General features: G+C 41.4%; 1 protein-coding gene across 1 annotated transcript in view; it reads right to left on the minus strand.

Moving 5' to 3' along the window:
• The window catches only part of GUCY2F (guanylate cyclase 2F, retinal), a 100,397-nt gene that overhangs the window by 20,125 nt on the left and 52,700 nt on the right, over positions 1 to 27,572 (minus strand). The window contains exons 8-13 of the mRNA XM_055337469.1: positions 17,938 to 18,114; positions 15,553 to 15,709; positions 9,981 to 10,130; positions 6,389 to 6,537; positions 3,952 to 4,115; positions 2,984 to 3,176 (exon numbers count right to left, since the gene is read on the minus strand). Of these exons, the coding sequence (XP_055193444.1) occupies positions 2,984 to 3,176; positions 3,952 to 4,115; positions 6,389 to 6,537; positions 9,981 to 10,130; positions 15,553 to 15,709; positions 17,938 to 18,114 (990 nt within the window). The remainder of the gene's footprint in view (positions 1 to 2,983; positions 3,177 to 3,951; positions 4,116 to 6,388; positions 6,538 to 9,980; positions 10,131 to 15,552; positions 15,710 to 17,937; positions 18,115 to 27,572) is intronic.

Raw genomic sequence — 27,572 nt, forward strand, 5'->3', positions numbered from 1 at the left:
TATAGAGAAAGGGAAAGAAAGAGGGGTCTTTTTGCTTTGTCTTGCTAATATAATGGAGTTAGTTTTGTAGTCCCTTTGGTATGAGAACTGAATCTTTTTCCACCAGCTACTGCCTCGTCTCCTAGTGCCACATCTCTAAGGGGCAGCAATACCTGCCCTCAACTCCTTTGAGCTAGACACCTGTAAAGAAAGGGAAATCTGGATTCCTCATCTTCCCAAAAGAAGTGTGCTTACTCTTTTAGGTAACTACTAAGTTGAAGCTTTTTGAGTAAATCCAAAAGACAAGTAAGCTGGAAGGACTTCCATGAAATGTGCCAGTCAGACTCAGCTAGTACCAAGGTTGGATCCACTTAAAATCCATGTTCTTCTAGAAAACTGCACTAACAGTGCAATAGTTCAGACCACGAAATTCTGATATCATACTGGTTAGAATCCCAGCTGCACTGTTTACAAACTGTGTGGCTTTGCCAAGTCACTTAACTTCTCGGGGCTTTAGTATCCTTTTTTTTTAAATAGGGATAATCACAGTATCTACCTTACAGTTTCCTAAGGACTAAATAACTTAATATATGCCAAAGCACCTAAAGCCTGCATGGTGGATAAGTACAAGCTATCATCATCATCACCAAACTGATATGTCTTGACACAAGCTCTGGGATGATGGCTATGACTCCACTCCAGAGAAAGTTTAGTGATCAGCAATAGGCCTCTCATCATAACTTTCTATATAGCCAGTAACAACGTTGCTTTCAATCCATGGGACTTTGCACCTCACCATACTTCCATACAGGGCCTCCCTTACCTGGTGCAATTGGAGAAAGGGATCCCTGCCCTCAAATATGCATGCCAGCCTGCACCGAGGAAGGCAACAGGTACAAGGGAAATATTATATGGGAGGGAGAGAGTCACAGACTGGCTATTATTAAAGAATAGTCGTTGACATTTGCCCAAAATGAGTCAGTCACACAGGAGTCCCCACAGATATGGATGAGGAGATTAGAAGGTAGGGAGCATGGGCAGTGCCTAGCCTTGGTATGGAACTGCTATAGGGGACTCTGAGTGGCATGAGCCAGCAGAAGGACACGGAAAGGGCAGAGGAGGTATAGAAAGGGGTCTGGTGGATATTGGGTGGTGGCAGGGGAATGGAAATTGAAAACAAATCACCAGCTTCATAATTCTGCAGTAACCTTCTCACTTCCATTTCAGATTATCAAGTGCCAGGGGAGGTGATTCCAATTTTACAAGTAAAGAAAATGAAAACACAAATGGGTTTGGTGACTCACTGCTGGTTCAATTTTATTTCCTTTGCACTGTTGTTTTTAATAAACAGGACTGAAAAAATAGATTTCATTTTTGTATTTGTATAGCTGTGCTCTATCCTGGAAACAGTCCACTGACTCCCTACTGCAGCCATGAAGTACCAAAATATCTTATGGCCTCATCCCTAAGACTTCCAACAATTGTCTGAACAGTATCAGCTGCACTGATTAAACCAGTGGCTGTGTTATTGCCCACACTGAATCATCTTTGATTTTAGTTTCAACTGAATCAGCTTTCAGTGATTTGTTTTTCTCTTCAGGCTGCTTGAGTTCAACAAGTTAAGACAGGTAGTCTGATTCCATGGATTTTTCCTCCATGTGGTCTTCATGTGTGCTTCTTCATTAGTTTGCAGCTCCTGGTGATTGACAGGTATGATGTCTATTTCCGAGCCCTATTTAGCTGGCTTGGCCTATCCCTGAGGCTTTCTACCTGACCTGAAAGGGCCCTGTCTAATCTGAGATAAACACACTGCCCTGTGTGTGATTTGAGAGAACATTTCAGACTACTGTGAAGGATCCAGTGAATAGAGGTACTCATTCCCCACTTCTACCTTGGTTCCTGGGATAAAGGAGCTGTCTAAAGTTTGGGATGCCTGGGGCATATCTCTCCATTAATAAGACAAGTATCCATGTTGCAGATAACGTGGAAATGGCCTTGCACAGCTATAAGATTTTTAATCATTTTCTGCCTAGAGATAAGACACATAAGAAATCAAGGGTAAGGAAGCATGGCACTCAAATGAGTGAATGTGGTCATCTGTTCTCTGCTCATCTTCTGCAACCTTGATAAGAAGAGTGGAAATTGACAGCTGGAGGGATGGGAGGAAGGTGGGAGCAGGGGGTTGAACCTCATAGTTAATGACTTCTTTAGACCTCAGTCCACTAGGTGAGCTCTTGGTTACCCTGTAGCAATCCCAAAGAGCCTCAGGTCTAATAGTTCTTTGATGTATGTAATGCCAGAGTTCCCTCCTGTATAAAAATGGTACTTAAGGGACCAAAGCAAATTTTAACAGCAACTATTAGACCTACACAAGTTTTACCAAGATGAACTCTGTAGCACTCACCAACTGCAGGTAATGCACCAATGCTTCTTCTGTCTCCCCTTCAGTACCTAGCATGACGTGGTTACTGTGGCTACTTAGCCACTGAAGTGCAATAACCCTTTTGGTTCCAACCTCTTCTTAGTCTCAGTTCTAGAAAACAGCTCAAGAGAAATCTGACTAGCAATCTCTTCCTGAGTTCATCCTGTTATTTTGTAAAGTGTGAAATTTTATGCATTCTATCTGGCCTTCACTTCTAATAATATACCAATGGAAGGGGTATATTATTTAAATTTTACTTCATTAATCAGAAAGGGAGACAAACTATGAGAGATGCTTTACTATAGGAAACAAACTGAGGGTTGCTGGAGGGGAGGTGGGCCAGGGGGACAGGGTAATTGGATGTTGACCATTAAGGAAGGCACGTGATGTGATGAGCACTGGATGTTATACACAACTGATGAATATTGAACTCTACATCTGAAACGAAAATAAATAAATAAATAAATAAATCTCCTTTCATAACAACATTCAGTAAAATTCCATTTTAATTTTGGAATATATAAAGAAGAGCCTTATGTAAAAATTCCTCTCTAGAATATATTTCTCTGCTGAGTAACTTACCTTGTAGACATCATGACTGCCAATGATGGCATCAAAGAGTGTATACAGGTCATTGAGAAGATCCACCACCTCAATGGGCTCACTCATGGCTGAGATGGTGGTAAAGCCCACAATGTCACTGAAGTACAAAGTGACCAAGTCAAAGCCCTCAGGTTCAACTGTGCAGCCCTTTTTGAGGGATTCAGCAACTGATCTGAAAAACAGACACAGCTATTCCTCAGAGGACACAAGGCTTCCTGCATGCCACACACACATCTGCTAGAACACAATTTCTCCAAAATCACTGCCAAGTAAATGATGAGGAAGAATGTCATCTGGATGAAAACATTAATTCTTTCATTTAGTCTATAAATATATTTTGAGTGCTTATAATGTGCCAGGCATTGTGCCAGATACAGGGATACAGCATTGAACAGACAGCCATGGTCTGTGTTTTTGTTGAGATTTTTCAGCTAACCTTTTTCCTCAGTTGTCCCTTCACTCAAGGAATGTTCCCAGGTTATTGCTTTGCATGAGATCAGTTTCCTCAATTATCTCCTAGAAGATCATGTTACAACATAATCAGGTGCCTTGGAAATTTTGGAAATAGTATCAACAGGTAAGGCTTTGAACTAAGGAAGGAAAAACATAGAAAAACAACTCTTCTACTCTCCTCTAGGAGCTCAAAGAACTGCTTCCTTTTAATTGGTCAGCTTCCAAGCAAAGTCATGAAGTGACACATAGAAAAACTGCAGCACCAAAAACTTAAATGACCAGTATGCTCCACAGGTAGTGGGAAATTAGGAAGGTGTGCTCTACTCCCTTGGTTTCCAATTCATCTTTGATTTGAAGGTGTGACTCAAGCCTACTGGGAGTAGAGAGGGTTCTGGACAGGGGGAGGGAGCAGTTAGTTGATGGGCAATTTTTTTTCTATTTTTAATAGAACACACTGTTACAAGGATTCACACTCCTCAGGTGTTCACACATACGGTGGTAGCATCTGTGTTAGAAGCTTTTCCGTTTTCTGTTTTTCAATTTCCAGCTCTTCAGTCCGTTCCTGGATCAAATCTTCCAAGTTGCTAGAATATTGCTCCAACATCCGAAGCATGGAATCAATGATATTGGTCTTCTTCCCTTTATTGAAAGTTTTAAACTGGAAGTAAAACAGAAAAAGGAGGGAAGGAGTTTTCACTCTTCAAACTCAGAGATGATAGAGTAGGACCCCTTATCACAAATCTCTTCCTCTAAAATGCCATTGCACAAGAAGTAAACCTAGGTATAAATAGGAAAATTCACCACTCAAACTCATTGTTACCCTGACCCATTCACAGGCTCATTTTCCCTGAGTACTTCTTCCCACCACCCTTCTGGCTCTTTGAAGTCTGAGCAAAGGTCTTCTGGGAAGAATTCTCCAGCTCTCAGATGCTGTCACATGAGTAGTAACCACTTCAAAGTCAATAGGATCTCATCTTGAGCCCAGGCCATTTGTGAGTGGGATAAGGGGAAAGAAGTCAGGGAGTACTATTTTACCATTCTGGATAATCAACCTACTAAATCATCCTTACTTCTAATATCACTGTGTTACCAGTTCTTGGACAGTGGTTGGTTCCCTGACCTCTTAAATATGACCCAAGAACCACATGATAAGATCTACCCCTATTTCTTACCATCTTACCATGGGGGCCAGGAATAATGATGTGCCCTAGCATCTACCCTTCATGTCAGTTAGGGTCATGTAAAAATTCAACTAACTGTCTTGCTCCATTATATGCCCTGATCCTTTAGATGTGGCTGCATGCCATGGATTTTTAATGTGCCCTCCAGAAACCCTGTCCATCTACAGAGGCAGGGAGCTTGGCATAGCATTGGAATCACTTGGGGGTAGCTCCTCCTTGCTGATGTGTTCAGCATGCACAAGGCCATGTTTACAACAATGAAAAGACTGGTGGTAGTTTTTCTGAGCAGACATCTAGGAATTTGTCTCAATGAACCCTCCTACGCAGCTGGGCCACACATGCTCCCCTTAGTACTCAATGCCCCAAAGCTGATACTAGGGAGTTTCTTTCTGAGCCTGGTCCACATCTACAGGTCTACAAAGGTCCTACAGGTAATCTCAGTAGCCTGCTCAGATGTTGAAGGCTCCCCTATTGCCTAACCCAGGGAGCCTCCTTCTCCTTCTCTTCCTATTTAAGTTTTATTAGCTGCAGGAGTTGGCAGGCTATCCTGGTCTTTCAGATGGTCTCAACTTCCATTGAAGCATTTCAGTGATGGCAGCCCCACCAGTAACTTGTTTGAAGGCCGTATGATGTGTACTCCTTCTATCTATCACCAGCTTCCCTGCTGCCTTCTGAAATAACATCTCTAGCATCAACACAAGGGCAAATGCTTTTTCTCTTGCCTCATGGTAAGTTTTCAGAAATGTGACCTTCATGGTCCTTTGCCTTTTCCATACTATTGAACACCTGCCTGAGTGTCCTCAAGAAACCCAGCCAGACTAATGGAGGTATTGTTAGCTGGGGACATGGATGACTTCATATGCAGGGCCCCTCGGGCTTTCAATCCAACTCTTTCTTTTTTTCTGCCTCAGATACCTGCCACTCACAAAGCATCTCAGTGCTGTACTCCAGCCAGGCTCAAAACTCTCTCCACCAGAGCTCACACAGCACTCACAGAAATCACCCTCAGTTTCAGTATCTCGTAGTTTCAACACAACCATAAGCTGCATGTTCCAATATAGGAACTGTACCCTAGTTCCCCTCAGCAGTGCTCTCTCTGTCCTTTCCTCATTTCTCCTATTTATTCTCCAACTCTAGGGAAAGAATCAGCCTCTATAGAAATTCAGTCTCATAAGTAGAGAGGTTACCATTTTTCTTGCACTCTGTTGCCTCAAGTAGTTCCCTAGGAATCTTAAAAATCTGCTTTTGTACTCCCATTTTCACTTTCTTCCATCATGAGCATTCTTTCAAACACTACCTTTCTTGACCCCTCAAAACCACCTAGCATCACTTTGATGGTATACTCATCAGAACTTTCTGGGATCTTCAAAGCAAATGTGGCTCTATGAGGACCTACATCTATTCTATGATACCCATCTTTTAACAGTCTCAATGCCATTACCTTGCAAATACCCAATAGTTCAATTCTATTTCTGAAAGGTTGGTTAGGTCAGACTGTGTGTGGATGGTCCGGAACATATACAGAAGAACATTAAAACCAACCATTGCACTCTTGGAGGATGTACCAGGGATATTCCACTATCAAAGGCCTCTAAGCAACCACCCCAATGCTTCTTCCCCAAGAGGAGTGATATTTTTTTCTCTTGAAAGGGTTTCCTTTCACAATATGATGAGAACCCAAGGAGTTAGTTTTGGGTAAGCTGGCTTTAGGATGACTTCTGGGCAGTGCTAAGATTCACAGAGTCCTTACCCGATTAAATATTTCATCAAAAGTTGGTCGCTGTTCTGCAGGTTCAGCCCAGCACTGCTTCATCAGCTGGAGATATTCTGGAGGGGCATATTCAGGAGGAACCACTGGTCTGTACACAGGCGGAGGCTTCTTAAGTCTGTCTATGATTTCTGTACAGAAGTAAGAAGGGAAAGTTTCATAAAACCCCAGAAAGAACACCAAGATTTGGCAAAGATCATTGAGGTTTAGCAAAGAAAGAGGTTAATTAGGAAAAGATTCACAGAAAAGCCATCTCCTTTGCTTTCTCCTTAGATGGCTTGCATATAAATTGTATCTGAGCAAAGGAAATATTAGTCAAGCGAGGAGGGGGCAAAAAATTGATCAACTGGGCTATTGGTATCATTTAGGCTCAGCTTTAACCTGCTTTTAGGTTTTAGGTTTTAGTTGTGGCCTATCTGATGTCAGTTCTAACACTACACCTCCAATGATCTGGCTTCCTTCGCTTACACCCAAATCATTTAAAGTTTCCAATGCCAGGCAGTCCGCCGGGTGGCTCAGCAATTTAGCGCTGCCTTCAGCCCAGGGCATGATCCTGGAGTCCCAGGATCAAGTCCCAGGTCGGGCTCCCTGTATGGGGCCTGCTATTTCCTCTGCCTGTATCTCTGCCTCTGTGTGTGTGTGTCTCTCTCATGAATGGATAAATAAAATCTTTAAAAAATAAATAAAGTTTCCAATCCCCACAGTAGACCCACTTAGCCTTCCCTGAAGGCCCAGGCCCAGGCCCAGCCAGATCCATGTTGTGAGCCCTGCCTGGCCCCTAGGAAAGAGGATTAAGAACTCCAATAAATAGTTCAACACCTCATCTAGATCCCCCTGGCTGCTTGTCCTTGAACTCCACTTTCAGTGAAACATTTACTATGTATCAGACTATGGGCTAATGACTTTGAATGGATTCTTTCATTAGATTCTCACTACAAACAGATGAGGTAGGAACTCTTATTTTTATTTTACAGGAGGTGAAAATGAGGGACAGAGAGAAAGTAAATTGCTCAAAGTCATATGGCTAACAAGTGACAGAATTTGAATTTGACCCCAGGCAGTCTCAATCTACTATGTAGTCCTGTTTCTAAATGCCTCAAACTTCAACTGGGAGTTCCAAAACTGCCTATTCAGACCCAAAAGCCGCTAGTGACTGAGAGGTCAAGATTAGGCAGACTGAACAAGAGTGAAAACTCCCTGGAAGTAGGAGAAAACAGTTAGCCTTCAATGTCCTCAGCAACCCACAGCAGACCTCAAACTGTTCTCTCTGCTTCCAGTCTAGCCTTCTGCAAAACATTCTTTTTTTTTAATCTTTTTTTAATTTTTATTTATTTATGATAGTCACACAGAATGAGAGAGAGAGGCAGAGACACAGGCAGAGGGAGAAGCAGGCTCCATGCACCGGGAGCCCGACGTGGGATTCGATCCCGGGTCTCCAGGATCGCGCCCTGGGCCAAAGGCAGGCGCTAAACCGCTGCACCACCCAGGGATCCCTCTGCAAAACATTCTTAAAACACAAATTTAGCCATGTCACTTTCTTGCTTAAAAGCCCATTCACGACTTCTCATAACACATAGGGTAAAATCCAAGCCCTATCTCTTCAGCTCATTTCTTATCCCTAACCTCCTCCCCATAGCCTCAACTCCAACAGGCACCAAACCTTGCTTGCCCCACTGGTGTGTCCTGCCCACCTCTGCATTGGCTGTAACACTCCAACTGTGCTGCTTTATACCATAGTGAGTGTTCCCTTGCCTCCATGAAAGGGAAGGTTTCTGCCTCTGACTTCTCAGTCCCTTGTGACATTACACTCCTGCTCCTTTAACCCAGGTTGGCCTATATCGGTAATGGCTTCTCCATTGGAGCGCCCAACTCTCAGTGTAATAGATTGCGTGCAAACCAGTCCCTTGGAGTGTGACTGCCTTCATTCACTCTCCAGTAAAGGGAGTCCTTAGCCTTTTACCAGAACACCATTGAGCTGAATGGGTTACCTCTCTGCTTAAGCCCAGTATAATTCGTGCCCTTGAGGAGGTTATAGTCCAATTGAAGAGCTAAACAATGACCAACAATATATGTGCTGCCGAGGCAAGCACAACAATGACCAACAGTATAAGCATTTTAGCAGACATTATACACAGATAAGCACAGAGGGGGCACCTGGCCCACACTGAAGAGGTCAGAGAAGGTTTCCAGAGGAGGTGACAAAAATTGGATGGGGCAAAGTGGAGAGAAGGTAGGGGCATTCCAGGGACTGTGAGAAGCTCTCTTGAAAGCACACAGGTAGCTGGAGTGTAGGGAATGACAGAAGATAAGCTTAGAGAGGTGGCTAGGGGCCAGATTTCAAAAAGCCTTGTATGTCATGTGAGGAATCTGGGCTTCATTTGACAAGTGATGGGGAACAGTTAGGGAGTTTTGAGTAGAGGAATGATATGGGACTCTGAGTGGGGCAAAGAATAGCTAAGTATTTTGTTTTTTTTTTTTTGTTTTGTTTTGTTTTGTCTACATTTTATATGTTTTTCCTTTGACACAAATTTAGACTCCAGAAAAGTTATCAAACTAGTATAATAATTGCCTGTATACCCTTCACTCAGCTTCCTCTAATGTTAATATAACCATAGTATAAAGGAAATTAATATTGGTACATTACTATTACTACTGTTCTAGTCTTTATTTGAATTTAATCAATTTCATCCCTAATATCCCTTTTCTGTCCCACAATCCAACTCAAGATCCCGTATTGTATTTAGTTATTGTGTCTCAGTCAGCTTCAGTCTGTGATGGTTCCTCATTCTGCCTGTCTTTTATGACTTTGATACTTTTGATGAGTACTGGCCAATTATTTTGTAGAATGTCTCTCATTTGGGGTGTGTTTGATGTTTTCTCCTGGGTTGCTTGTTATGCATTTTTTTGCAAAAATTCCACAAGGTGATATTGTGCCCTTGTCAGTGCACTGCATCAGGGGGTACATGATGTCAACGTGCCTTGATCATTTGGTAAAGGTGGTATCTGCAAGATCATTCTCCACTAGTAAACTTAATATTTTTCCATTTGTAATTACTAAGTATGCAGTGGGTTCATACTCTCAGGATATGCAAATATCCTGTTTTCCCTCAAACTTTTGCCCAGTGATTTTACCATTCATTTATGTATTGTGCCTGACAGGCAGCAACCATTTTGGTTAAAGATGAGGATAAAAGCCTAAGCCATGTCACAGGGAAAGTATGGAAGACCTTGCCATCCAGGAGCATCATGAAGGGTACTGAGATACCTAGCAGAAACTGTCCCAAAGTAGAGGAGGCTGCTAAAAAAAAAAAAAAAGCCAACATAGGTCCTGTAGGAGGTCCTTGGCTTATGTCACAATTTGGAAAGGGCCAGCTTCTTGGGTTGGGGAACTTCTTCCAAATCTGTTTGGCTTTAAGTCCCACCTGCTCATAACACAGGCTATTTGCAGACTAGTAGGCAGTTAGCACAAGCACATAACTGCATTCACTCTTCTGGCAAATTACAACAGCCTGGGTTAGGCTGATGATCTGGGTGATGGTGGGCCCCTGGTGGCCTTTACTCACTTCCCACTTACCTTTGGCAGGCAGATCCATCATGCAGAATGGGGTGCCCCGGACCATCACTTCTTGCATGATGATGGCAAAGCTATAGACATCTCCTGCAAAATAACCTAACCTGCTGCCCTTTGGGGCTCTCAACAGTTCAGGGGCCGTCCATAGCAACTCTGAAAAGAAAGCATTGTGTAGTGAATGCAGAGAGGATTAACTGACAGCATTTGCAATGCCCTGAAAGGTTCCAAGGGTGCTGTTTCATTGACTGCTTTACATTTTTATTAGACAGACTGGCATGTGCGTGCCCCCCGGGGTCCAAAGCTATGAATCTAAGAAATTGCACACAGAAAAAGCATACCAACTCTCCCCACTCCAGGATCATGCAAGCAGATATAGTGGAGGTGTGGGGCAAGGCAGAAAAGCTCAAAGTAGAAAAACTATCTGGCACTTGCTTTCTTGCTCTCTTGAGCCTGCAAGTAGCAATTGGCAGGCTTCCAGGGAAAGGCAAGTGCACAGCCACTCTGGTTGCCATGGATTTGCTATTTGCTAAGATCTATATGTGTCTGGTAATTTGATTGTGCCAGGGCTCAGGGATTCACAAGTTGCTTTCTCCAGGTCTTCTCTAAGAGGATTAGAGGATCTCCAGGCCTCCTCTATTCCTCACAGAGCAAAAAGATGCAACAATTCCTTCAAGTTAGTTCTACAAATATTTATTGAGGGTCTATTATGTACCAGGCACTAGGTTCAGGAGAATGGCGCCAGAGATGAATTAGACCTTGCCTCTGCCCTTGTAGAGTTCACAGAGCAGTGGGCAACACAGACATGTGAATCCCTAACTGCAATACACGTCAGGGCCACTTAAGAAATATATAAAGAAATACACAATGGGGCAACTGGGTGGCTCAGTCAGTTAAGCATCCGACTCTTGGTTTTGGCACAGGTCAAGATCCCAGGGTCGTGAGATGGAGCCCCACTGTCAGACTGTGTGTTCTGCGTGGAATCTGCTTGAGATTCTCTCTCTTCCTCTGCCCCTCCCTCATATCATATGCTTCACTCTCATAAATAAATAAATAAATAAATAAATAAATAAATAAATAAAACGTTAGTGATGTAAATGGAATAGTCAAAAGTTGGAGGGAGCACTTTACACAGAATCGTATGAAATTGCCATTTCTGTGAGTCAAAAATGATTGAATATTGACAATTCCATGATGCTCAAACTGAGAGAGAGAGAGAGAGGGAGAGAAAACTGAGCTGATCAAATTAATCCAGGAAGGCTTCCTGGAAAAGTTAAATCTTAAAGGAGCTTGTTAAAAAGGTCAAGGATGTAGTTTCCTAGAGCTGATAGGTTAAGGGCTTTACAGGGAGAAAGAACAGTACGTGCAAAAGAACAAGAAGTAGAAAGGAGCAAATTGCAGATGGGGGTCGGGGTAAGCAGATTAGTTTGGCTAAAGAGAAGGGCTCTGTTAAGGAATAATGAGAAATGAGAAATGGGGTTGATGAAGTGGGGGAGGGAGGGTTGCTAGAAGAATGAGGGCAGAAGGTGAGAGGCCCTGAGAGCCAAATGAAGGCATTTGGAGTGAATACAAAAGGCAGTAGGGGTGTGGGAGCTGGAGAGGGATTTGATGAAAGCTGTGTTCCGAAGATTAATCTGGCAACCTGCACAGGCTGGATTGAAGGAAAGAGGCTGGAGTCAGGGAGACTGGCTAGGAAGTTATTACAGTAAGAGCTGGAGGGGAAGTGAAAGGGGCCTAAGTGGGGATGGGGGCAGCAGCTGGACAGGGAACCAGAGACACAGGAAGGCTATGATGGAGAAGGTAGTGACAGTGCTGGGGATGGACTCAATGTGCTCCTTGGAGGGAAAAGGTTTGGAGTAAACCAGGGTTGAACTCCAGAAAGGAAGGCTGGAGAAGAGTGTCTGCTGCAGGTGGGGGTGTGTGTGAAAGTGCCGGCTAACTCTTCACCTTGTTAACTTTGGGGTATTGGGAAGGGAGCCCAGGGAACAAGCTCCTGCAAAGCAGGAAGGAGGATGGAGAGGTCAGTAATTATTTTGGTGTGTTAGTGAAACCCAGGAAAGAAATACTCACCCTGGAAATTCCTATTTTGAGCCAATTCTGATCAAAATAGTGGAATGGGGAACTCTAGCCTCACCTCCAATCATGTACTCATCTTCTCTCTTTGTCCTCCAGATGTCCCCAGCCTTTGTCATACCCATACACCCCCACTTTCCTGCCCCCATGAAAGTCTCTGACATACTTACTATAGTGGTTTTTGCCTTTATGTCTTCTTGCCTAGGAGGACTTATATTTGCAAATAAGACCCAAAGAGATTGAATGTTACTTTGGTAAAAGGAATGCATTTCTGACTGGGATTTCAGGAATACATTTCTGATACAGTCTGGAAGGGAGGGCAGAGAGGTTATCTCAGAGCAAGAAAAATGCAGCTGTTTCTTCTGCTATCCTCTCTCCTACTCATTTAAAAGCAGAAGAAGGGAAAAGAGGACAAAATTCTCCAGTAAAAAGCTGGATGATTAAATACAATCATTACCAAATAGTATTTTCAAAGAGCACTTACATGTATGTTGTTAATGGCTAAAATGAGGCTTTATCTGCACTATACTTATATAATTGAAAGTGGACAGTAATGAATACACTTACAACCCACCCCCATTTCCCCATCCCCACTCCAGAGCCAAGTAAGAGTCACTACCTACCATTAGACTTGAACTCTCAGGAAAACTAGAAAAATTACTTTGGCTTGTTTTGCATCTGCTGATGCCAGTACTAACTCTGAGCCTTGCTGTGGTGATAAAACTCAACTGTGGAGAGCCAGTATGGTGAAGTGCAAAAGAACAAAGAGCTGAAAGTCAGGAGACAGAAGTTGAGCCCACAGATTTGCAAGAGCCTCCCAGTTAAAAGATTCTATTAGCCCTGTCATCTAAGGAGGAAGCAGCAAGTATCTTTATTTAACTTTATTTCATCCGTTCACCAATTCAACAAACATTTATTCTGCCAGGTATAGAGTGAAAGGGAAGCAAACCTGTTTCTTGCCTTCGCAGAGCTTATAGGTTAAGTTGGGAGAGAAGACAGCTAATTAAATACGTAATACCAGGGGCGCCTGGGTGGCTCAATCAGTTAAGTGTCTGCTTTTGGTTTAGGTCATGATCCAGGGTCTTGCAATGGAGCCCTGCATCTGGCTCCCTGCTTAGCCTGCTTCTCCCTCTGCCTCTGCCTACTATGTTCTCTCTCTCTCTCTCTCTCTAAGAAATAAAATCTTTTTAAAAAAAAACAGGTAATACAGCAAAATATGGTATTACAACAAAGTTCAAAGCCCTAAGAATCATAAAGAGGGAAACTTAGCTGAGCATGGGGGGCCATGACAAGTCTCTTGAATCAGTGGTATTTAAGGTGAGTCCCAAAGACAGAGTAGAATCTAGCCAGACTCAGAGGAGTGTATAACAGAGGGGGAAGAGAAGAGTATCCCAAGGAATGGGCAAAGCATGTGTGAAGGTCCAGGAGTAAGAGAGAGCCTGGGGTAAATAAACAACTGGAAGGAGTTCAGCCCTGCTAGAGCCCAGAGATAGAGGGGGAGTGATTAAGTACAAGAGGTCCACCAGACCTAACCCACACAGGGCTCATAAGCCTTGTAAAGGAATTTGAACTTTATCCTAGGAGCAATGGGAAGCCATTCAGTGAATTTTGGCACAGCTCTAACATGATCAGATTTGCAGTTGAGAAAACTCCTTCTGGCTGCAGTGTGTGAAGAATGCATTGAGCATCCAGACTGCCATTGCAATTTGGAGCGTGAAATGCAACAATATGAAGGAGAGACAGAGGGAATCCCTGGGTGGCACAGCGGTTTGGTGCCTGCCTTTGTCCCAGGGCGCGATCCTGGAGACCCAGGATCGAATCCCACGTCAGGCTCCCGGTGCATGGAGCCTGCTTCTCCCTCTGCCTGTGTCTCTGCCTCTCTCTCTCTCTCTCTCTCTCTCTCTCTCTGACTATCATAAATAAAAAAATTTAAAAAAAGGAGAGACAGAGCAAGAGACAGATATGGTCCACACACACACACCCTATCCTTTCCCCACTCCAAGACCAGAGTTTCTTAAGTTTGCAAGTTGCCAACCTGTGAATTAAATGGAACTCTGGGAAGCTGGGCATTGTGTTTATCTTTTATAGATGAGTCTTCTTGACAGGAAGCTAAGTACTTGACGATCTGCATCTGCTGTCCTCAACATTCTAGCATTAATACCAGGCAACTACTCCAAGCTTTCAAACTGGAAGTAGCCACACAATAACCATAAGATTAAGTTGGCAACAAGAATAGGACCACAGAAAGAGAGAGAGGGAGAGGGAGAAAGAGAGAATATAGCACGGTTTTTATTGTGATTACCAGGAGCTTCAAGTCCTCCAAAGCATGGATGGGCAGAAAAAGGAAATTGTTATTATAAATTGTAATTTAGCTGTGTGTAGGAGTCAATATTCAAAAGACCTGAAGTGAATTCCTGGAACTACTAAGTAGCTGTAGGACTTGGGCAAATCTTGAGCCTCACTTATCTCATCTGTAAAACAAGAGTTGGACTAGATGTCTTCCTAACATTCAATATTCTGCAAGTTTTATAAAGCACAAAGATGCTGCCCCTAATGGCTGGGCTGTCTTGTCTGCATCTATGCATATTCTTTCTGTATCTTTCGGTCTTTGTTTCCCTTACATAGTAAAGTCAGCAGCTTTAAAACTTACACTGCCAAAGATTCTTTCAAGAATATATGTTGTAATTTTGATCTGTCCCTCTGTCTTTCTTGGGTTGTCTGTTTCTGTGTCACTCTCTCTTCCTCAGCCTTGCAATGCTGGTTAAAATTCTTAATGCCCAAATGTCCTCTATGTATTTAACTCCATTCTTTCTCTCCTTCTTAGTCTCTTTTCCTTCCTGTCTTCCATCAGCTCTTCCCTCACTCATCCACTCCCAATTCCCCATCTCAGATTTCTCCCATTTCTTTGATCTGTCATGACCCCTACAGGCATTGTTTGGTGCTGCTACCAGGGCACTAAATAGAAGACAAAAACACCAAATGCGCATTACAGGCATGCCTACTTATTTACTAGAAGACCATAGTTGTGTCTGAAGCCATCCCACGCAACCCACAGAGTATTTACTTGCGGGGAGCCCCCTCCTTGCTTCTTTCTCTGACAGAGACAGTGAGGGTAGGCTCTAGTGACATCCCATTCCAGAATGCGCTATGTGGGGGTCCAGCTGCCAAATTACCTTCCATTCAATCTGACAAGTATTTATTGAGCACCTACTGTGTGCCTATTGCTCAGCAAGTTCCTCCAGAGACACCTGGGGTCTCCAAACAATACAGCCTAATCCTGCCACAGCAGGAACTCAACATTATTGCACTGGCTTTGTTCTGAAGGTTAGGCTGTGCTGAGATTACAGCTTGCAGACTTCATTCAACTCCTTTGGCTTGGAAATAAGGCTGAATTTTCAACAAAAGTAGATAGTTGAATCAGCCTGAGGCTTTAATTCAGTGCATATTCTCATCTGAATTTTGGAGTTACCTTGTGTACATCAGAAGGGTACAATACCTTGCTTACCTTCCGCAGAAGGTTCCTCTTGGGAGAGTCTTAGCGTTTCCAAGATGTCATTAACACCATAATCTGTCACTTTCAGTACAAAACGCCCATCTACCACACAGTTCCGAGATTTCAGCCTCCCATGAGCAAACTCTCTGTGGTGTAAGTACTTCATGCCCTGCAGATGATACAAACAGGATTTACTTAGTAACTTATTTAACTATTTTGTGCTTTTAGAGCCAGTTTCTGAGCTTGTTAATGGCATGAGCTATTATGGTCCAGAATTCAGCCCTTTTTCCCTTTTATGCAGGCAAAGCAAAACTTTGACAACAAGAATTATTTCCAGGTCCCTTCCAGCTCTAAAATTGTATGCTTTTGATGAAGGATCTATCTTGTGTGTATAGAGAATTGTATGCTATTGGGAGATTTATTAACATTTCAAACATAGGATGGATCCATACATATAAAATTTCTGAGAATTGGAAGATTCTGATTTTTCTCCCCCAAAAAAGTCTCGCCTGACTTTCATCCACTGTTGGCAGAATGGAAATTGGTATATACTTTCTTGTGGGCAGTTTGGCAATAGGTATCAAAATTGAAAGCATGCACCCTGTGACCTAGGGAGTTTGCTTCTTCTCTAAAGAGATGCTTCTACATCTGCACAAGGAGACATACACAAGAATACTTAAGGCAGCTCCACTTCATAATATTATATAATTAAAAATACAATGAGTACCTGTCAAGAAGGGACTGTCCAAATTGTGGTGCATCCAAACTACAGAATATTCTGCAATAATTAAAAATAATAAAATAAATCTATATGTACTGACAGGAAATCATCTCTAAGCCATAAAGTAAGTGAAAAATAGAAAGGGGCAAAACTATGTGACAGTGTGTATTTTAAAAAACAAATAAAATCTATAATGTATGTAAATATACATGAGATGAATTGTAAGGTTAATCATCAAACTGTCAGCAGTGGTTAGCTCTGGGCGAGGATATGAAGGAGGGTTGAGTAAATATTATTATTTTTCCCACATATATTTATATCACTTGATTTAATACATTATTTTTGTAATTAAAAGTAGACAATACAAAAGAAGAAAGCTGAATACTGCTGATCTCTGCAGCTTGCCTGACAATTCTATATGACATTCAAATGTGATCTACCAGGACTTTATCAGATGGGTTTACTCATTCACATATAAATACAATTCATGTTCTAGTGCAATCATCTCAGAACTGTTTATGTTGAGCCCTTTTAAGTATCTGGCACTGTTTTGTGGCTTGACACCCCTTTGTATCTGTATGCTTTACATCTTGTCCCTCAGAAAGTATGCAGTCCCCAGTACTTCCAAGCTGAGTCTGCAGTGGGTGAAATTTCCTCCGGGAGTTATCTAATTCTTGGGTTTCATTCATCATGGGCCTGAGAGGACTGTCATGTAGAAGTTTCTCCCTTAACTCATGGGACCTTGCTTATAGGATGAGTGGAAAGAGTACTAGAATTGAAATCAGGAGGTTTGAATTCTATTATCAGCTTTGCCACTTAATAGTTGGCTGATAAATATTTATTGAGCACTTACTATGTATGGCAGACATTATATAACAGAGTGTACCTCGTTTAGCTTCTCTGAGCCTCTGTAAAAGGAGGATAATCATACTTATTTTATGGAGAATTGGAATGAGATAATGTCTATAAGGCTACCTTGAAAAGGGTTAGGCCACAGTATAAAGGTCAAGACCGGTCAATATGCAGGAGGCTCAACAAGTCATTGATTAACCAGTTCAGTCCCATAAAAATACACATAGACACAATTTGCATACTATTCCAAGGAGTTCATAGACTCCACTAAAGCCCATCCATAGACCCATTCATGAACCCCCTTAACTCTCATTAGTCTTGCCTCAGAGAATAGAAGTGCGGCCAGACAGACCCTATGGTCTTTTGGCTTTCTGGTCATGCTGAGTTCCATATCTACACCTATGTTGTGCAAAGACCTATCCCCTAGTTCTAGAGTGAACCATCTGTTAGAAGGTGAAAACCAGGAGATAAGGCTAAGCAGCACTAAAGGATCTGTGAATGAATACTTTTCCCCATCCAGAAAGTAGAGAAATGGGATGGAAGGAAGGGCTGCTTAAGGCAAAGAGTGCTCAGTGACAATAGGAAGTAAGGACAAATTTGGCCCTCAAAATGGGGGAGAGGGGTAGGACAAGTAAATCCCTTCTATATCAGTACCTTATAACAGATATGGACAAAGGGACCATGAGAAGGGATGGGGGCAGACCCTGGGAAGGAAGGTGGAAGAGTGACATCATCACAATGATCCAAGGAAAATAAAATATCCCAAAATGTTTAAATTCGAATCTATAGTGAAAATCCAAGATTTCCTCAGTCTTTCCATTAACCTTGATGAGATCGAGCAGGAGTGATGATTTAAACATCCAGTCAAGTTTCACATCCTGATTTGTCAATATGTCTTCTAAGCTCCTTCTGGAACAGAATTCTGTCACAATGGCAAACATCCCTGAATCATAGAAGAAGCCCAATAAAGGGTTAATATTCTCATGACGCAGGTCCTTGATCTGGAAACAGAGGGAGAGAGGAAAGTCACAACTGTCTTTTTACAATGGGGGACCAGAGTTTAGGGCACATGCCTTCTCTTCAAACTTCCTATGACTGCTTGCTGTGAAAAGCTGAATGTTGGGCCCCATGATCTCCAACCTCTCATTATTCCTGTGATTATGTTATATGGAAAAAGGGAGATTATTCAGGTAGGCCTAATCTGTTTGTATGAGCTCTTCAAATCAGAAGAGGAGGGAAGAGAGGAAGTCAGAGATATTCAAAGTAGGAGGACTCAATTTTTGGCTTTGAAGATGAAGGAAGGAGGCTATAAGCCAGGGTCTGTGGGCAGCCTCTAGAAGCTGAGAACAGTTCTCAGCTGACAGCCATCAAGGAAATGGGGACTTCAGTCCTACAACTGTACAGAACCAAATTCTGCACACAACCTAACTGAGCCTAGAAGTGATTTTCCTCCAGAGACTCCAAATTAAAGCTGAGAATGACTGACACCTTGACTTGATCCTCATGTGATACTAAGTGGAGTACCCAACTGATCCCACTTAGACTTCTGATCTACAGAATAGTGAGATAATAAATAGGTTCTGTTTTAAGCCATTATGTTTGTGCTGTTTTGGTATGACGATAAAGGTTCTACTCACCAATTCCACTATGTGTGTTGGGGGAAGAGGGTCCCCATACAACCAACCAATTCTCCAACACCAGCCAGGTGTCCTACAATTCAGCTCAATTCTGACACTATCTACCTGGAGATAGCATCAGATCCCAAAGGTTAAGGGTTCAATCCTACAAGATTCCCCCCGGCCCATACACACTTCAGACACCAGTAACAAGTCCAGGTTACCTGGGCTTCTACAAATGAGCTATAGATTAGAGATTCTAACAACCCTCACCTTCAGTTCAATTAATTTGCTAGAGTGGCTCACAGAACCCATAGAAACAATTTACTTACTAGATTACTAGTTTATTATAAAAGGATATAACTTAGAAACAGCCAGATGGAAGAGATGCATAGGACAAGGTATAGCAGAAAGATGTGGAGCTTCCATGTCCTCTCTAAATGCATGCCACTCTCCCCAAATCTCCACATGTTCACCAACCCAGAAACTCTCCAAACTCTGTCCTTTGAAGTTTTTATGAAGGCTTCATTACATAGACGTGATTGACTGGCCATCCATGATTGATTCAACCTTCAGTCCCTCTCCCCTCCCAGATAGTAGGGAGGAGGGGGTACTGAAAGCTCCAGCCTTTTTTTTTTTTTAATTTACTTATGATAGTCACACAGAGAGAGAGAGGCAGAGACACAGGCAGAGGGAGAAGCAGGCTCCATGCACCGGGAGCCCGACGTGGGACTCGATTCCGGGTCTCCAGGATCGCGCCCTGGGACAAAGGCAGGCGCTAAACCGCTGCGCCACCCAGGGATCCCAAGCTCCAACCTTTTAATCAACTGGTTGGTTCTCAGGCAACCAGCACCCATCCTTAGGTGTGGTCTGAAGTCTCATTAACATAACAAAAGACACTTTACCATTCTTCTCACTTAGGAAATTCCAAGGGTTTTAGGAGCTCTGTGCTAGAAATATGAAGACCAAAGACATATTTTTTACTATAAATCACAATATCATAGGCACTGATAGAAAATCGATGCAGTGCAGCCCCGGTGGCTTAGCGGTTTAGCGCCGCCATCACCCTGGGGTGTGATCCTGGAGACCGGGGATCAAGTCCCATGTCGGGCTCCCTGCATGGAGCCTGCTTCTCCCTCTGCCTGTGTCTCTGCCTCTCTCCCTGTGTGTCTCTCATGAATAAATAAATAAAATCTTTAAAAAAAAAAAAGAAAATCGATGCAATGGTCAAAGAGGGAGATTTTACTTTTTTTAAAAAAATTATTTATTTATTCATGAGAGACACAGAGAGGGAGAGAGGCAGCGACACAGGAAGAGGGAGAAGTAGGCTCCATGCAGGGTCTCCAGGATGACGCCCTGGGCTGAAGGCGGCGCCAAACCACTGAGCCAGGGGGGCTGCCCAAAGAGGGAGATTTTAAAGAGAGATCTCTCCTGGCATATTTTAAGTGAATGCCAGGGTTGTGGCCTTCTTCCTGATTTTTTGGGGACTCTGGAATGGAGCTCAGTGAGCCAGGAGGACTAAAGAAGTTTAGTACAATGAAAAGTGGAATAGACTGTCTATTTGTGAATATTCAGGTAATAAAATAAATAGCCTACATAAACATCAGGCCAAACTCTACAAAATTTGTTTAGAAGAAACATCTAGAATTCTGACTATATTTTCCTTTTGCATCATTAATGTTTTCACTAATGCAAGAAGCATTTAGTGTGTGCCCACAATTTCCAAGGCACTGGGCTTCATGCTAGAAATGCAGAATTAAGCAAAATGAAATAACTGTCCTGGAAGAGCTCACATTCAAAAGGGGGTGATAGACAAATAAACTGACAGATGTATTTTACTGTAAAATGTATTCTTATGGAAGGGAGAATGGCATGCTGGGGGAGCTCATTTATAGCCTGAAGGATCAGAGAAGGCTTCCTGGAAGAGGTAATGTCTTGACTGTCATGAAGGACAAGTAAGAGTTGAGCAGGTGAAAGTGACAGGGTGGGAATGGCTGAAAGTAAGAGCATGTTATGTTGAGGAAATTGTAACAGGTTTAGGGTGGCCAGAACAGAGTGCAAGGGAAAGGAGATAAGACACAAGATAGACAGGAACCACATCCCATGGGTCTTTGAAAACCTTGCTATGGTATTTGAAATTTATATCATGGGCACTCAATAATTGCTATCTATTACTCTTACTATTTAATAGGGGATGAGAGGGAAAAAGTTTTCCTAATCATTTCCAGATTTCTACCTGGATTCCTGGGTAGATAGCAGTGCCACACATCAATATAGGGAATTCAGGGATGGTTTAGTAATGGATATGTAGGTGTCCCACTCATATCACCTTTACTATGCATTCCCCAGACACTGTGAATGTTGGCTAAGAACTCACAGCTATTCCATTCTCATGAAAATTGTCCTAGAGCCCAAATCAAATGGAAGTCAACTTACCTTAAAGGTTAAGTCCCACCCACAGACCTTAGCCGATGACTGACTGCCTAGGGTTGGTACAAAAGTCCAACTCCCTAGCCTCAAGGTGGGACACATGGTATAACTTGCACTCCAGCATTTCTCCCATGAGATCATACTGAAGCTAGAAGCTAGTCTCCAGCAGAGATCACATACTTGCTGAGCTATCCTGCTTAGCTCACTCCCTTTCTCTTGGAGCATTCTCCCAATGAGTAATTTGAACAAGAAACTCCATGTCAGGCTCAGCTTTTAGAGAATCTGACCTAAGGCAGATGGGAAAACAAAATTTTGGTGGTGGGGAAGTCTGATTAATTCAGTTTGGGACATCTTAAAAATGAGGTGCCTGTGGGACATCAAGGAGGAACTATTCCACAGTTGGAGATTCAGGGTTTGGAGATCAGGAAAGAAGTCTGATCTGGATAAATAAACTTGGGAACTATAAGCATGCAAAGCATGGTACAACAAATTAATGGGAGTGGATAAGATAGCCCAAGGAAAACATACAGAATAAAAAGAGAAGAGAGAAATAGCAACATTTTTAAAATGGAAAAGTAAGAACATCCTGTATAGACTTAGAAATGAGGCCAGGGAAGTGGAGAAAAGACTATTTAGAGCAATTTTATAAACACCATAGGAAGAGTTTCAGGAAATTGAGGTAAATGCCAGAAAGAATTTCAGGAAAATGTTATAAATGTCAGAGAAATCAGATGAAGATGAAGATGGAAAAGCATCTGATGAATTTGACCAGTAGTAAATTATTAATTATTCTGAAACATCATATAAATATGTTTACACAGATATACATATATATATATACACACACACATAAAATATATAGAATAGAGTAGATATATACATTTAAGCTGAGAGTTACCAGCCAACATTCACAGCAGCTGGGGTGGATATATAATAGAATAATTTGTGATTTAATCTTTTCCCTTATTTCCCACATAAAATATGTGCACTTCATGTAGGAAATAAGAGAAAGGATTAAATCACAAATTATTCTATTTTGAGCATTGAGAGTATGGTGGGACATTTATTGAGATGGAGTACACTGGCTTGGTATATGAGCCTACTTCTCCAACAGGGTGATCCAAGCCAAAGTTAAATTATCCCTAAGGTGAATGGTAGCTATTGACCATTAAAGTTGCCTTTTAAGCATAAAAGCCTAGCACTCCTTACAAGTTACTTAGTCCAATGCAGCTTAAACCAGCTAAGGCAGACAAGGAAATTCAGCCCATACATAGCAAAGTGGGCACTCACTATTAAGGTTTTATTGTGCCATCGCTTATGGACCAAGGACCCCAAACTATTGAGTTCTAAACCTCTTGGAAGACAGAATACAAAGTGGATGTATCTGCTAGCTATTCAACACAAACCTATTTCTTTTTCTTATTGGGAAAACAATTAGTCCATATTTTACAACCTCCCTTGGAGCTAAGTGTAGCCATATGACTGAATTTTAAGCAGTGAAATATAAGAGGAAGTAATATGTGCCAATTCCAGGTTAAGGATTTTAAGAAGTAACTATATGCCTTTCATGTTATTTTTAACTTGTATAGATGAATGCAGATGATGACAGGGTCCTAGGAGATGGCATAGCCATAAAATGGTTATATCCTGGGTCCCTGAATCCCTGTATTGGAAGGAAGTCACCAGCTAACAAAGAACACCTACATTGCACTGTTATTTGGATGAGAATTAAACTTCTGCTGTGTTTGAGACATTAAATATTTGGGGGTCTATTTGTTATAGCATCTAGCTTTACACTAGTAGCCCTAGAATGGAAAAAGTTCAGGCCTAGGTTTTCTCTGGATCTTTACAGTCATATGTCCTCAGCTACAACCAATAGAGAAGAGCACATATAGGAACCAGGTAGGTACCTACATGCAGTCATGTCCTGCTGACATTTTGGACAACCCCAGGAAGCAGAGAATGTTTGGAACACCTTTTGTAGCAAGATGGTCATCTTAACATTTCCTGGGTAGGCATGTACTTTGCCCCTTCAATAATATACCCTGAAGTGGTTATCATCAAATGTTCAAGAGTTAAATTGTCCTATCTCCCAAGATGTTTGTTAGTACTGCATCTGATGTGAAACCTTTTAGCATACAGTCACCAGAGAAACCTGCTCCTAAGTCAAGCATTAGCTTAAATGATCTTAAAGATGTCTTTAACTGTTTGACAATGTTTCTGGGACATTGTAACATCAGAAAAATGCCTACTTGCACCACAGCTGCGATGCCATCCTACTGGTGGGTATGGACCCTTATGAAAATTTAATTCTCTACATCAGTGCCTGCCATTACCATGTCAACCATTGCTACCTATTTTGGCAATAAGATTTTCTATCTCTATGGACTAAATGGCTGCTATGTCTTCTTCCTCTGTTTCATTTTATTTTGTTTTGTTGTAAAGAGCTATTGTTCAAGACCTCCTTGTATCAATCTATTCACTCTTTACCACCCAGAGGTCAATGGTCATATAGAACATATTAACCAGATACTAGCAGATTTCTGATGCTATGTTTCCTGTAAGTAACACTTCATTAATTTAATAAATGTGTATTGAGCACCTTACTCTATGTTAGACACTGAGGTGAGGGCTGGAAACAAATGGTGAACAAAATATTACATGGTCCCTGACTTCTTAATTAAATAATTACATGAAGAAATGTAAATTTGCAACTCTGACAAGTCCTCTAAAGGAGAGATATACAATGTAAGTATGTATAATTGGGGGTGTGACCAATCAGGGAGGTTGAGGGAGAGTTCCTGGGAAGTGACAGTTGGGCTGGGAGCTAAAAGATATGTGGAGTTAACCAGGCAAAGAAGGGAGAGAAAAGTATTCCAGAGATTGGAATAGCATATGAAAAGGTTCTGTGCTAGGAGCATATCACAATCCAAGGACTAAAAAAGAGCAGTGTGGCTGATGGAGAGAGGGTAAGAGAAATAGTATGAGATAAGGCTGAAGAGGCAGAGCAGAGCCAGACCATGAAGGATCTAATGGACTATTTTAGGTAGGTTTTTCCTGATATTAACGGCAATTAGAGGTACTTCTATACCATGTAAGATACAAAAAGTCATGGCAGACTACCATTCCTTTTTTTTTTCAGACTACCATTCCTGATACCACAACATTAAAAAGCCAAACTGCAAAAATATAATATTTTAAAAGACAACAAGGATATGCATACACAAAATAAAGGAACTAAAACTAAGAAGGGCAGGAACCCTTCTGAGATAAGCAGATTTTTGCCAGCCATTTTCTTCCCTGGGGACATTTGCTAATCCTTGTCACAAGCTGAAGATCAGGTTTAAAGGGCTTTGCTGGAAAAAAGAGAAAATTAGCAAAGTTCCAGCAATTGTGAAGTACTGGTATAACAATTAATAAACTTTAGGAGACCTAAATGTGAGATGGTTCTCCCCTACCCCAGTATATATTCTGAGTTTAGACGCTACAGGGAAGACTAGGAAGCTTCCGTAAGGTGAGATGACATCTCCTTTAGTATCCCAATATTTAGGACACAAAGTCTCACTGTAAGAGTAAGGCCTGTCACAAATAGTTGGCTGAACTTATCCTCAAAATATTTGCCTAATTTGGAAGCATCATAGGGTAAGGGTAGAGGCCAAAGGGTAAAGCTCAAAGGCTCTGAAGCATCATCTGGACATAGCCAATCTTTCAAAGTGGAGAGCTCCGCAGGCTTTTAGAGGGATATGCTCGGGAAACATAACAGAATTAAAGATGCACTAAGTCTAATTAAAACTACAACATAGCTTCCATTCGGCTCAGTCTCTGATTAGATTAATGTGTTTACTCTTTCACTCTACCCACCTGACTGATGAAAAGCGAAAACTCTCAATGGTAGAACATATTATCTGGAGCCTCTACAATGTCTTTATATAAAATGTCTACTACATAATAAAAAAATCACTAAATAGTTGAAGAGGCAAAAACAAAGGAGACAGAAGACAAAGGAACATGTCTTTAAATAATGCATAGACCCAAACCCCCGTAAAATATGGATCAATATTTTTTAAACCATGAAAACATGAAGGCAGTGGAGAGTGACCAAATGCACAAATGCAGGTGAAGGTAAACCTGAAAAAACACAGTACAATAGGTAAAATTCATATTTGGGTTTTTTTGTTTTGTTTTGTTTTGTGAGAGTGTATTCTCCAAACTGCATATGACTTGAAGGCAGAAACTGCATCCTGGCAGGTTCGAGGCATCAAAAGGCAAAGTCTGGAGCCAACAGAATGGTTAGAAAGTTAGGGAAGAATTTCTGGAAGGTAATGTGCTATAGGGCAAGTTCAATCACCAAATATACATATAAAATTTGCTCAAAACTATATTTATCATGGTGAGCATCTCATAAAATATATAATTATGAATTACTGTGTTGTATACCTGAAATTAATATAACATTGTATGTCAATTATACTTCAATTAAATTTTTTTTCAATCTGCCCAAATCCTTGGCTGAATGTTGATCTTTGCATGCATGAGAAAGATCCCAGGGACCTCATAAAAAGGCAACAAGTAAACCTGTAATTTCAGACCAGAGATTTTAGTTACTACATACCACATGGGAGAAGAAGTTGAAAATTGAGTCTAGCCAAGATAACTGTCTGCAAAAACAAAATATCATTCTTCAGAGCAATCTAACGGAATCCAGAATTTCTAAAATGTACCATTCATAATGTTAGCAATCAACAAAAAGCCTTAGATATGCAAAGAATAAGGAAAATGTGACCTATACACAAAAAATAAAGGCAGTCAGTAGAAATCAACCCTGAGATGATACAGATGTTGCAACCAACAGAAAAGAACTTTATTTTATTTTTTAAAAATATTTTTTTATTTACTCATGAGAGATACAGAGAAAGGCAGAGACATAGACAGAGGGAGAAGCAGGCTCCCCACGGGAAGCCTGATGCAGGACTCACTCCCAGGACCCTGGGATCATGACCTGAGTCAAAGGCAGATGCTCAACCCCTTAGCCACCCAGGTGCTCCCAGAAAAGAAGCAGATATCCCAAATATATTTGAGGACTTAAAAGACAATATATGCAAAATGAATATACAGATAGGGAACATCAGCAGAGACACAAATTCTATAGCTAGAAAATATAAAATTCACTAGATTGGCTTAGGAGATGACAGAAAAGTCAATGAACTTGAGGAGAGATCAATAAAAAATACATTAATCTGAACAACAGAGAGAAAAAAAATAGGGGATAAAAAATAAGTAGAGTCTCCAGGATCTGTAGGACAATATCAAGTGTAGCACATACATAACTTCAGTTACAAAAGGATACAAGAGAGAATGGAAAATAAAAAATTAATAAATGGTGGCCCCAAACTTCTTGAATTTGTTGAAAGATGTCAATTTAAATATTGAAGAAACACAAGCAACGTAGTAACATCACACTCAAACTCCTGCCTTTTGAATATCAACTTAGGGCAGCCCCGGTGGCTCAGCGGTTTAGCGCCACCTTTGGCGGGGGGCATGATCCTAGAGACCTGGGATGGAGTCCCACGTCAGGCTCCCTGCGTGGAGCCTGCTTCTCCCTCTGCCTGTCTCTCTCTCTGTGTGTGTGTGTGTGTGTGTGTGTGTGTCTCATGAATAAACAAACAAAATCTTTAAAAAAATAAACTTAAAGATCCAAGAGTCTTAGTGACCTTCAGATTAAATACAAAGAAACCTACACCTAGACACATTACAGTCAAACTCCTGAAATCTAAATATAAACTTTTGAAGGCAGTCAAAGAATATATTTTTAAAAAACTCATTATTTAAAAAAATCACAGAAAATCAGAAATAGGGACATGTGTGAAAAAACCTTCAGATAACATCAAACCCAATAGTAAAGCATTAAATTGTTTTCCTCTCGAGCCGAGAGAAAGGCAAGGACGTCTTTCTTCACCAGTTCTACTCAAAAAAATTGTGAAAGCATCAAAATACTGATGGAAAAAATTAAAGAAAACTTAAGTGAAGATCTATACCATATTAATGGACTGGAAGACTTATTATTAAGATGTCTATTGTCACTAGTTGGTTTATAAATTCATACGATTTCTATCAAAAGTTGTCAAAGCCATTGCTTAAGTAAAAGAAGCTGATTCTAGAATTTACTGAAAATTAAAATGAATGATGCTACCCAAAATGATGTTGAAAAAGAACAAGTTGGAGGAGTTTACACCACTTGACTTGAGGACTTACTCTAGAGCTATGATAATTAAGCAGTGTGATGTTGGCAGTAGAGTACATTAGTGTGTTAGTTAAACAGAGTAGAGAGTCCAAAAAATTACCTACACACACACACACACACACACACACACATATATATATATATATATATATATATATATATATATATATAT

This window comes from Nyctereutes procyonoides, unplaced genomic scaffold (genome assembly GCF_905146905.1).
Source record: "Nyctereutes procyonoides isolate TBG_1078 unplaced genomic scaffold, NYPRO_anot_genome, whole genome shotgun sequence".
In the NCBI taxonomy this organism is placed as follows: Eukaryota; Metazoa; Chordata; class Mammalia; order Carnivora; family Canidae; genus Nyctereutes; species Nyctereutes procyonoides.